We start from the raw sequence: 12,634 nt of genomic DNA on the forward strand, positions 1-12,634 counted from the left end.
GCAAACATACATATATTTAAACCTATATACAACACAAGAAAAGTAAAGTAAAAAAAAAAAAACAGAATAAAAAGAAAAACCTATAAAAACAATTCATCCTTATAATGTGCATTTTTATTGTTTTATAATTATCGATCCCTAAATTTGATCACTATCTAATCTACTCTTTCTACCATCTACATGACTGACTGACATTATAGGAATAGGTAAATGATGAAGATTGCTGCTATCTCATTCATTTGATCTATTTGTCAAATATTATAGACGACCTATAGGACAAGTGTGCTGAATACCATAGATAGAAGCTTAAAACTATTATAAAATGAAGTAAGTAAGTCGTCTCGCCGACTTAGGTATACCATACACCAGTAAAGCAAATATTTCAACTTTATTAAACAAATGCATTTTCACATGCTTCTTACAAGCATATCTTAGTATCTCGCTCACTCAATCATACGAGCACCATAGCGCCCCCACCAGCCAACGGCCAACTCCGGCCTTATGGAAAAACGTTTATATGCATAACTCAACTGTTTTTTGTCCGATTTTGATCAAATTTGGTAGTTTGCTAGATATTAGTATTAAATTTAAGTGTGCCAAATTTGATTGCATAAGGTAAAAAAATACGGGAGATAATCAAGTTTTTCAAATTACGGGGGCGCAAAAGAGCGTTGCAAAATTTTTATACATACAAAATGTGTGCATTTACTAAGCAAATATACATACTAAATATGGTGTCTCTAGCTCTAATAGTTTTTGAGATAAACGCTTTTTTTAAATTGCGGGGGCGGAAAGGGGCGTGGCAAAAATTTGAAATAAACTTGATCACTCCACATACTACACGAGTCTACATACCAAATTTGGTGGCTCTAGCTCTTACAGTCTCCGAGATCTAGGTGTTCATACGGACAGACGGACAGACGGACATGGCTAGATCGACTCGGTTGTTGATCCTGATCAAGAATATATATACTTTGTGGGGACGGAGATGCTTCCTTCTGCCTGTTACATACATTTTGGCGACTTTAATATACCATTTCACCCTATGGGTGTATGGTATAATCATATCAATAGCTCAAGAATTGGCAAAACAACTGATTAAGTCAAACAATTTAAGTTAAACAATTCTATTGCTTAACTCAAAGCCTTAAAATGTTCGAAATCCATACATATGTATATATTTACATAAACTATTGGCCGAAATGTCCAAAAACGGCTGTAAAAATATAAACTCCTTGTAACATAATTTCCGGAATATGTTTTTCTAAACAAATTTAAATTTGAAGTAGACAAAATGTAGTTTCACTCATCTAATTAGTTAACATGTCCGACATGTCTCCATCTATCGCTTGTGGCAGCTGTGACTGCCAGCGCCTTCGACACGCCTCGTTTGTGTGCACCTGTGCCTGGTAATGCTACATGGCAAACAAGCCTCCGTTGGTGGGGGCAAATCGTCGGACGTCTCCCATCCACAAAATACCTGGACCATGGAACATGTCGTCGAAATAAATTGTCTAGAGACAAGTGCACATTGAGTCATAATAAGGCCCAGTCATCCAAGTATATTTTGCAATAGAATGAGTCCACTGCAATGTCTACGCAGTTCGGATACGTATCCGATCTGCAATCTAATGAAACAGGAGTTTAATTTAACAAGAGGACATCGTGAAAGAAACGGCTAACATAAATGTACTTTTCTGCTTTATCCTAGCTTTTTGCACAATTTTAAAGGATCAACATTTGTTAATTATGTAGCATAATCGAAGAAAGTTCACGAAATGATCAAGATTTATAGCCAATTTTCTTTGTTTTCGACAAAGTTTTGCTGTTTTACAAGATTTAATTTCCACCCAAGAAGTATGCTACACAATTAGTATCTCAGCTCTCCAAGAGCAAATAGCATATGTGGATGCCAGATGAAAAGAAATTTCAATCCGACCAAAAACATTCTGTTTCCAAATGGACAAAGCAATCCCTTGTTTACATTCTTTTAAAGACTTTATTACAGCGCATAAGTTTTGCACTTTTGAGCCTAGAATCTAGTACAAACTTTATAATCTACTATATATATTCACATGCACATATATACACATATAAATATAATAATATATATGTATATATATATGCATATAACTGACGATGGCTCCATTTAAAGATCACCCAAGTCGCCAAGACCACCGCCAAATTCCTTGCCAAATTTAGCCTTCTCCTGACCTTCAGTCCAGGCCTTGGCAATCATTTGCTTTGTCTTTGAATCGCCTTCGTTGTACATTTTCTTCATTATGTTGACCAATTCTGATTCAGGATTATCGCCGCTCTTGGACATTTCACTATCCTGTTTCTGTTTAAGACGCTTCTGTATGGCAGTCAGAACGTCCCAGTTTTGGCCCTCTTGGGCCTTTTTCAAATAAATGGCCACCATATCGGTTTTGATCTTGCGATAACTCTTCTCCACATCAATGGTATGCAGCAAGTTGTTAACAGTGATGCCAAAATCTTTACCATTTAAGTCCCTTACGTAGAGTTGCAATGATGAAGGAGTGTAGTTGACAGTGACGGCGTCTTCGGTGCAGTTTTGAACGCCATTTAATGTGATGAAAAGTTTTACAAATTTGGGACTCTGATCCCAGCCATAGTCGGTGAGCTCGTGTAGATATCTGACCACAGGGGACAATACAATATACAAGGGAATGACGCAATTTAATAAGAAAGAACTAACCTCTTGGCTTGTTGAGTAGAGCCACCTGCTTGACGCTCAGCGGCCAGACGAGCCTTAATCTCTAAATTGACAATTTCACGTTCTACCTCTGCTTTGGCCTGGGTGAGAACGCCTTTAACACGCGCACTTTTCGCCTGTTCCAGCAGTGCAGCAAATTCAGCCTCAATGGATTTAAGCTTGTCACCAAAATGTAATTAAAGTTAGGAAACTGGCAATGCGATAACATTCTTAAATGTAACTCACCTCTTCTACGGACATATTTAGCAACAATTAAGTTTTATATAGAAATTTCGAGCAGTTTATTTCTTTTTTATGCTTCTGACGCCGGCGCCTTAGGGATGGGAAACTAATCGATTGACATTTATCAAATGATGACAAGCAAATATCGATTACTAGGGTTGCCCTTAAACTTTACTATTTAATTGTATTTAATAAATATAAAAATATTAAAAATTTATCAATACGTTTTTTAAATATATATAGTTTAAATACTTTTATATATAATTTATAAATATTCTTTTTGCTAATAAAATAAATAAACATCATTGATTAAACTATTCGATTAATAAAAGCTCTAAAATAACGGATTTTCTCAAATTATATATTTCTTGTGGTATTCTTTATTATCTCAATTTTCGTCGTGTCGTTTGGATGTTAAATTATTGTTTTTTTTGTTCTGTTAAATATATATCTGTTAAATAAGTAAAAAAGTATGAGCCTGGACGATGAAAGTTTTCCAGCTGATGAGTTATTTGACCAGTTAAGTCCGCATGTCCCCAAGCGGCACTTTCAACAGGATTTTAAAGAACATCATCAGCCGGAGGCATTTGAGCGTAATGCTCCGCCATTTTTTTTTAACGATTGCTCTGAAGAGAATTCCTTCGATGAGCCCAATAAAAGTGCAAAGACATGTGTAAGTGATCCCGTAGGATTGGACCAAGATGATGATCAGTATGATGATGAAGGAAATCCCACAAACATTGGTAGGTTAAAGTAAGCTCTTACTTCACGCATTATACGCATATTCTATTTTAGATAATGGCAAAACGAATCCCCAATTGGGCAATGGGCATAGCAGCAAATCCAAATCGTTTCAGGACATCCATTCGGTATATACCAAACGTCGTTATGCTCATGTGACCAGCAAAGTGGCAAAATATATATCCGATATCGATAAACAGGATCAACAACGACGCAGTTCATCCAATAAAATTCAACATCATAGCTCAATGCCTGAAACTTTAACACCCACAAATTCGAATCCCGTACGGGATTCCTTACGGATAGTCAATCTCAGCAATTTCCTTGACGATGGGGATGAAATGCACAAATCAAATGAATCCCTGGCAACTGGCAGTGCCATGAAAATTCACGATGTTATTGAATTTGAGCGTCTTGTTAACGAGAATGAAGAAATGCTGAATGAGAAAGCGCAATTGCAGAACGAGAAGGAGCGCCTACAATCCTATTGCAATTATCTACAGGATCGATTCGATAAGAAAGCAATGGAGACAATGATGCTAAGGAAAAATTTCGATATTATCCGAAATGAGCTAACCAATTCCAAAGATAAACTCAAAAGGCAACAAATTCACGGCCATTCAATGGTATCATTGGTTCATCATCCATTGTCTGGTATTGAAAGAAGTACACAAACTGAACGAAATCTAGAAATAGCTTCATCCAGCAGCTCCCGAATATCAAATTTATCAGATTTGCCAGTGGTAACTCCGCATCCGAATTTACATTTGAATAATCTCACATATGATAGCAGTGTTGGTTCCATTGAGATTGCCCTGCTGAGTGTTGCACCAGCCAATCCTAATCCAAGAAAGATGAACATTCAGCCATTATCCTTGAATTTCAGCAACGATAGCGTCGAAGTGAATAACAATGGTATTAGCGATTAAATCCAATTTATTCCTATATTAGACTTATGATTGATCTTTCAGCTGCACATGGTTCTTCTTCACGGCCAGGAAGCTCCAATCGCACCGAGAGCAGCCAACCAAGTAGCAACGACTCAGCCATCGATATTGATCGTTCACCATTCTATGGAGGCAATTGTGAAGGCACCTATTTCTTCGATAAAGGCAATAATCGTGTCGTTAAACTGGCAAATCTATTGCCCCTCAATCCATCAGGCAAGAATAATAAAAGAGCCACTACGACGAACAATAGCGATCGGAATACCAATTTGTTGGATCAATCTTTAATATCCACGCAAGGTGTTCCGTTGATGCGGTCAAAACCATCTTTGGGCACACGTCTATTGCGTCTTTTTGGCCCCTGTACACGGTGTCATGACCCCCACAATCAATCGGCCAATGCTAGTAGTGTCACTTACACAGTGTCCCTTCCTCTCCTGGATGATGAAACCTACAATCGGAGTCGAAATCGCAATATGTGATAATCTATTTATTGATTTATACTATATTTATTTATTTATTTCCTATATATTTATTTTATTTATTTCTTTTTGCGTCCATCTGTATATTCGAGCATTATTTATTCGTTAATTATTGTAATTTCTGTATATCAATCATTTTGTGAATATAAAATTCAATTCCTCAAATATTATCCCGCCCAATCGATTACTTTTATATCACCCTTTGTAGGGTGTTGGTGTCATCACCGGAACTACCAATTATCGATAACTTGCCAAACAGCCCAGCCAGAGGAATACCAACAAAATAACACAAAACCGAAAGCCGCCCATGTCTTGTCTGTGCTAAACTCTCGTTGCTGCTGCTTTCTATGTGTTTTTGTTTTATTTTTGGCTTCTGCTGTTGTTGTTTATTTTAATTAATTAACTAATTAGATAATAAATTCTGCGTTAGAGGACAAACGGTCCAAAGCAACAGTAAGCAACAGCAACTAGACACGAAACAAAACTGTCGCCCTTAAAGCGAAGCAACATTTTTTTTTTGCGAACGTCACAAAAACACACAATTCAAAGGGACGACGACGGCCGTCACGAGGGGTTAAGGGTGAGGAATCACAGCGGCAGCGGCAGTAAGAGCAGGAGGCGGTGGCCAGACAAACGTCCGAGAGAGACGCAAGCAGAGAAACAGCAGATGCTGTCTAGATCAGACCACATCGGATCAGAGTAAGCATTGCAAACTGCCTTTAAACTGCCGTTTGTATCCACATCAAATCGGAACAGAATTATAAAAAGAAAAAAAAATCGTAATTAAGTTCTAATTTTAGAATTTTTTTTGTTTTCGTTTTGGGTGGGATCAAAAATTATTACTTTCTAATTTTCGGATTTCCAAATTTTTGTATATGCAGGAAACGATTTGGGACTTCTAAATCGCATCCAGTTCTTCTGGCCAAACTAAATATCACATATCCAGACGAAAATTTTAAACAACCAACACCGATGAGCAACATTCACCACTTTCGTTGGATCACACAAAGACTCCCCCTGCCCGTCATACAGCGTAATCTACCTCTGCTCCTCCCATAGGCTGTGGAAAGGCCAGGACATGAACAGTAAACAACAATGTAAAGCAGGAAAAATATCATACAACTCCAGTCCCAGGCCAGATAAAGTTATTATGAATCCCAGCGGCAGTAGTGGAATCCATTCCTTATGGCACAATAACATCAACAACAATAATAATAATACAATTTATAACAATAATGGACCAAGTGCAGGTCCGGAAGAAATTAAGCAGCCATCTATTGAACCGTCTGCGGTTGGTAGCGGTTGCGGCGGCGCCGTAATCGGATTTGGCACGCCCATTAAGCCCACATCTAAACCCCGCAACAAAAGCGAAGGTAAACCACATTATAAAGCTTGTTCAATTAAATATAGTTACTTAAATACGCTTATGCGTTGACCAAAATCATGATCTCTAAATCACGTGAATCAAGTTTAAAATCTAAAAATACGTAAAGATTGCAAAAGTGATCCTTAAAAAATTTCTGTTGCCCATATATGAATTTGGAAAATCATGTATTCAAGCTACATATAATCGTACAAACACTTCAGGTAGAGCTGTGTGTGTGTGTGTGTGTGTATGTGCGTCCAGCTATTTTTAAACACAAAATATATGATATATGTAGATAATAGATACTCTATTCATACTCGGGATTATTTCATTCCTTTTACCCACAGAGGCCATCAATGATTTATTAGAAAGGATACCGGATATTGGTCAGGTTTTTGATGTCCATAGTCGTATTGGTAATGGCACATTCAGCACTGTCCTATTAGCCACTCTCAAACGGGAAACAAATCTGCCGGATAATCTGCGTCGCAAATTTGCAATTAAACATCATATACCTACCAGCCATCCGGATCGTATAATGAAGGAGCTGCAATGCATGACCAAAATGGGGTAAGGATAAACGTTTTAACTCTCTCTCATATATGTATCTGTAATTAGTCTTTACGCCTGCGTCATGATACAACGTAAACGCGACGTCAGTCGGCGGCATAGTAGGGTCTTCGTTTTATTTTATTTAATTTTTGTTTTTTTTTTTTCTTTGCCGTCGCTCTTTGCTGTCGTCGTTTACGTCATTGCAATTTATTTGTGTTGGCGGCTTGAATGTGAACGTTTATTGCACTTTCACACACCATTCACGTGCCCAGTTACAGTTGTACAACTCTGTCTCATTCTCACTTGCTCTTTCCCCTCTTTAATCAGTCCTTCGTGTCTCTTTTGTCATATCCTTCAGAGGAAGTGGCGAGAGGAGCGGGTGGAGCTTCGTCATCATGTTATCGATAGCATTTACATTATCGTGATATAAGATTAGATAAGTTTCCGTTAGCATTTTGACGTAAGACGCTTATAACCCGTTTAATACTGCTTCAAACTACCTTGTACAAGGTTATCGAATTTAATTCAATAGCCATGCAGATTTCAGTCACAGAGAGCTTCACAGTTATGATAAGGGGGGGAAGAGAGAAATAGGTAACAGGGATAGCAAAGAGATGTGTGAGGTAGATGGAGCAGGGTGTTAAATAGAGAATGCTTGCGCGTGGGTGTCTGCCGGTTGGTCGCTCTTCACATCACTCCAAATCACATATATATGTATGTACATATGTATGTATATAAGTGTACCTACGTACATAGGTACATACATACATGTATGACATTAGTCGGCCAGCCGGCCGGTTTTAGCTCACCCATCACCACTCTCTCTCTCTCTCTCTGTCTCTCCTTGTCTCTTTCTTTCTTATTTGTGTCTGTGTCTATTCAAGCGATTTGCGCAAATTCCGTTCCCCAATTGCGTCACAGCTCCAACAACAACAAGAACAGCAGCAGGCAGGCAACCTATGATAATTATGACTAGTCCCTGCTTGAGTGGCCGCTCGGTGGCAAATTCTCATTGCTCATTTCTGTGTCTCTCTCTCTGTCTGTCTAGCTGTCTGTCGCTCTGTATGACGTATGTTCCTTGAAGAGGAGGTGTTGGTAGGTGGGTGGGTGGATTGCTGGCAGATGAGTGAAAGTGGGCGTTTATGACAGTGTATTTGTTAGTTGTTTACATGGGGGTATACCCAAAACAATAGTTGAGATTATACGATATCGAATTGAAACACGACATGGACAGAAAGAGAGACAAACACAGTAAGAAAAGTAATGTTAAACATACATACATGTAGATAACAAAGAGGGCGAATGGAATATAAAGGTGGTAGAGGAGGGAGGAAGACGGTGTGAACTAGTATTAAAGCATTTCTTGATAACACAGACTATTTACGCGCTACGTGTATTTAATTTCGTATTCCCTCTGACTCTCTGACTATAGTTAATCAAAAACAAACAGCACTTTGATATTTTCACATTCCCTTATAATTGTTGTAAATTAGTACCTGAATTTAATTTATTGATTAATGTTTTTAATATAAAGAACATTTAATATGCATGTAAGAGAATTTACACCTATGAAACGTTTTAAAGCCCATTAAAGGTCTGCCAACACAATATTTTAGATCTAGAATAAAGAAAATGGATATCTTAAAATCCAGTTCCTAAAACCCATTAACATGAAATGCAAATTTGCTGGATAAAATAACCTCATAAAATATTATTTTCGAATTCTGAAACGACTCCGAATTGAAACAGTTTTACACAGCAGAACCGAATTCGAAATAAGCAAAAACTTGTTTTGTTTCAAAATACTTTTCAATACTGCTCATTTATATATACCTCATTTATTACGTATTAGATTATCCTGCCGACGAGGCTTTTGAGTAAAGATAGCTCTAATTTTGTTTCTCCGATTTATGTTTTTCTTTTTTTTTTTTTATTACAGTGGCACCGACAATGTCGTTGGCATACATTGTTGCATGCGCTGCGATGCTTCAGCGGCTTTTGTTATGCCCTATATGCCGCACGATCGTTTCCATGATTTCTATACCAAAATGGATGTACAGGAGATACGCTTGTATATGAGGAATCTGCTGGTGGCCTTGCGTCATGTACACAAATTTAATATAATCCATCGGGATGTTAAGCCAAGTAATTTCCTCTACAATCGTCGGCGACGTGAATTTCTTCTTGTGGATTTTGGGCTGGCCCAACATGTGAACTTGTCAACGATGGGTACTGCAGCATCTGGAGCAGCGGCTGCAATTGTGCCACAGCAGCAGCAGCAGCAACCATCAGCAGGTGGAGCAGCAAGTGGAACTGTAAATGGAGTAAATACCAAAAGACCCAGAGATTGTGGACGAGCAATGGAAATGGAGCTAACACCATCAAGTGTTGTTTCTTCGGCTGATGCTGTATTGGGTGGTGCTGTGAAACGGATGAGGCTGAACGAAGATGGTGGTGGAGGTAAGATGCCATTGAAGCCAGTGAATGAGATAATGGCAAATCCTCAATTTGCATCTGAATGTCAAACCAAAGACCACCAGGTACAGCCGCACGATGCTGCTGGACCTGATGAGCAACTGGCGGCTCCTTCGCCATCAACACAGCAGTCGTTGCCTCGTACCGAGCAGCAGCAACAGCATCAACCGCAGCAACAGCCAGCATCATCACAGCCACACCAAGTGGCGGCCAAATACAATACAAACCGTTGTGGCCAGACATCAGGTACAGCGGGAACTGGAACGGGAACCGGCGGCGGTGGGGGCGGTGGATCAGCATCCAATGGCAACGGAAAATGCTATTGCTTTGCCAATCCCTCGGTTTGCATTAACTGCCTAATGAAGAAAGAGGTGCATGCCTCCAGAGCCGGCACTCCAGGCTATCGTCCTCCCGAGGTGCTGCTTAAATATGCGGATCAGACAACGGCCGTTGATATCTGGGCAGCTGGCGTGATCTTTCTATCAATAATGTCATCGGTATATCCATTCTTCAAGGCACCGAATGATTATATAGCTTTAGCCGAAATTGTAACCATTTTTGGCGACCGGGCCATACGGAAAACAGCCGTGGCACTGGAACGGATGGTCACACTCAGTCAGCGTTCGCGTCCGCTTAATTTGCGAAATTTGTGCCTGCGTTTTCGCCATCGTGCCATCTTCAGTGATCCCAAGCTATTGAGGCACTACGAATCGCCTGAAGGACGATGTGATGTCTGCAAAAATTGTGATCAGTATTTCTTTAATTGTCTGTGCGAGGAGAGTGACTACGTGACGGAGCCATTGGATCCGTACGAGTGTTTTCCGGCATCAGCTTATGATTTGTTGCAGCGATTGCTTGAGGTGAATCCACATAAGCGTATAACTGCCGAAGAGGCATTGCAGCATGCCTTCTTTGTCGATGATCAGCAGCAGCGGGAGCAGCAACTGGAGCAAAAACATGAATTATTGACGCCACGTCGAGCTACACAGCCCCCGTCCACGCCTATCCGGCAAACGGCGGCCCGCAGACGTGTGCCAAAAAGTAAAGGAGCTGCTGCAGGCATACATCTGCAGCAGCAGCAACAACAACAACACCATGCAACATGGCAGCCGCAATTGCCGCAACAACAACAACAACAACAACAGCAACAACCACCATCACAACTACAACAATCCTCTCAACAATATGCCGTTAAATTCGAGCTGCTGCAAACGTCGCTCAACAAACTGTGAAACTAGTCCCACACAAGTGTAGCATCGCCATTGATTGATTCATCATCATCATCCAGAGATGCACAGCATGTATATACATACATAGATTACCTCCATATCATATCATCAGCAACTGTTGTACATAGAAAATAATCCATCAAAACATTTCATCATCACTAGGATCACACGCATGCATCATCTCCCTTTCCCTCGCACTTCCAGTGAGCAGTGGATACCAGTTACTACTTACCTCAAAACTCAAAACATTTTTTTTACTCCCCCCACACACACAAAAAAAAAAGAATGTTTTCTACATTATACTCAGCAACAAAAACAAGAAAGAAGAAAGAAAAAGAAAAAACAAACAAAAAATATCAAGAAATTGAAAAATCAACCAAAAATTTAGATTTATATATACATTTTATGTACATCCAATCAGTTTTCACTCCATTAACTTTCTAAGCAAAAAGTGAAGTGATAAATACTAGAATACATATATATATAGCATACGAAATCTGTAACACATTAGCGGTCAAACTATTACTGACAGCACAGACAGAAAATTGCTTAGTCGAGTGAATCGATTTTTTCCTTATTTTTTTTTTATTTTTGCTATTATATTATGTTGCCTAGTTTATATATATATATAAAAAGCTTTCGAAATGGAAAATACAAGTCTAAAAATATTGAATATGTATATCAAAATTTGGAACCAACAATATAAAACATTTTTGGGAAAAAAAAGAAACAAAGCAGAGAATATATATATATATATATATTATATTTCTATTAAATTGAAATGATTTTACTTAATTTGCGGGCAGCACTTGGGGTCAATTAATTGGTCAAAGAAAAAAAGAAAGTGACATACGAGAGCGTACAAGTTTCCATAGATTGCAAGTATTTATATGTATATTTTCAATCTGACGGAAGAGAATTTCTTAATTAACTACAATAGAAACAAAATATTAACCAATGCTAAAAAACATATTCATATTGTTCAGAATTAGGTTTCCATATTTTGTGGTCTCTTGCGTTTCGGTTTCGCTGACGATGAAGATGTGCTGGGTAGTTCTTCTTGATCATCATCCTGAGCCATATTCGTTGTGCCTTCCTTGTTGGGGACTTCCTCGACTTTGATACGTTTACCAGCAATGACATCTTCTTTGCTGGGCTGTGTTTCCATTACACGTTTCTTGGGCTTCTGGAAGCTGCCACGTCCAGCGGCACGTTCCGACTCCTCAATGCTGTAAGGCTCCGTTTCCAGGGCTTTGAGGCGGCGTTTATGAACTTTTGTGCGAAAATGGCCCTGCAGGGCAGTGTCATTGATAAAATATTTAGCACAATGCACACAATAGAATTGCGCAAATCCAGGCTTTTCAAGATCAACACCCTGATTGATCAGTTCGGCGCTGCGAGTCTGCAAATCAGTATCGATTTGATCCAAGTCGCGTCGACGATTACGTACACGCCAGCGACGCTGAAGATGTGTATCACCGTAGTGCATCTTCTTGCGTTTCTGTACCATACCCATTTTGGATTTTGTTGTTCTTTACACTTGTTGCAAAACAAAAAGATTTAATATGTGCTTCTTCTTCTTTTTCGTTGTTGTTGCCGCTAGCAGCACGTGTTTTTGTTTTTTGTTTTCGATGGTAGCTAAAGACATACAAATAATATTAACTATAATAGAGACCCACTAGATGTGACTATTTGTTGTGTTTCAAACTCACCGGAATTGTTGCAAACTATAATGAATTATTAAAGTTTGTACCGAATCTCCTACGCACTACCAAAATAAAAAACTATGATTTGCAGTGTGACCAGATGCAGTTAAGCACAAATAACCTATCGAAAAATCGGCAAGAAGCGATAGCATTTGGTAGCCCTGTAAAACGCTTAAA

General features: G+C 39.0%; 4 protein-coding genes across 4 annotated transcripts; 2 read left to right on the forward strand and 2 right to left on the reverse strand.

Annotated features, from left to right (window-relative positions):
• Positions 1-1,979: 1,979 nt before the first annotated feature.
• LOC6648741 (calcyclin-binding protein) lies at positions 1,980-3,061 on the reverse strand. The gene is made up of 3 exons (XM_002071012.4): positions 2,963-3,061; positions 2,720-2,895; positions 1,980-2,657 (listed from the first exon to the last, which is right to left on the reverse strand). The coding sequence occupies exons 1-3, from the start codon at positions 2,975-2,977 to the stop codon at positions 2,150-2,152; spliced, it is 699 nt and encodes a 232-aa protein (XP_002071048.1). The 5' UTR covers positions 2,978-3,061; the 3' UTR covers positions 1,980-2,149.
• A 289-nt stretch (positions 3,062-3,350) lies between these two features.
• On the forward strand, positions 3,351-5,294 carry LOC6648972 (protein swallow). Its single transcript, XM_002071013.4, has 3 exons — positions 3,351-3,702; positions 3,755-4,615; positions 4,672-5,294. Exons 1-3 carry the CDS (start codon positions 3,432-3,434, stop codon positions 5,127-5,129), a joined length of 1,590 nt encoding a protein of 529 aa, XP_002071049.2. The 5' UTR covers positions 3,351-3,431; the 3' UTR covers positions 5,130-5,294.
• A 116-nt stretch (positions 5,295-5,410) lies between these two features.
• On the forward strand, positions 5,411-10,971 carry LOC6648974 (cell division cycle 7-related protein kinase). The gene is made up of 4 exons (XM_002071015.4): positions 5,411-5,828; positions 6,011-6,502; positions 6,843-7,065; positions 8,987-10,971. Exons 2-4 carry the CDS (start codon positions 6,208-6,210, stop codon positions 10,752-10,754), a joined length of 2,286 nt encoding a protein of 761 aa, XP_002071051.3. The 5' UTR covers positions 5,411-5,828; positions 6,011-6,207; the 3' UTR covers positions 10,755-10,971.
• Positions 10,972-11,623: 652 nt separating this feature from the next.
• On the reverse strand, positions 11,624-12,555 carry LOC6648975 (zinc finger protein 593 homolog). Its single transcript, XM_002071016.4, has 2 exons — positions 12,464-12,555; positions 11,624-12,389 (listed from the first exon to the last, which is right to left on the reverse strand). Exon 2 carries the CDS (start codon positions 12,265-12,267, stop codon positions 11,740-11,742), a length of 528 nt encoding a protein of 175 aa, XP_002071052.1. The 5' UTR covers positions 12,268-12,389; positions 12,464-12,555; the 3' UTR covers positions 11,624-11,739.
• Positions 12,556-12,634: the final 79 nt, after the last annotated feature.

Source organism: Drosophila willistoni (genome assembly GCF_018902025.1).
Source record: "Drosophila willistoni isolate 14030-0811.24 chromosome XL unlocalized genomic scaffold, UCI_dwil_1.1 Seg141, whole genome shotgun sequence".
In the NCBI taxonomy this organism is placed as follows: Eukaryota; Metazoa; Arthropoda; class Insecta; order Diptera; family Drosophilidae; genus Drosophila; species Drosophila willistoni.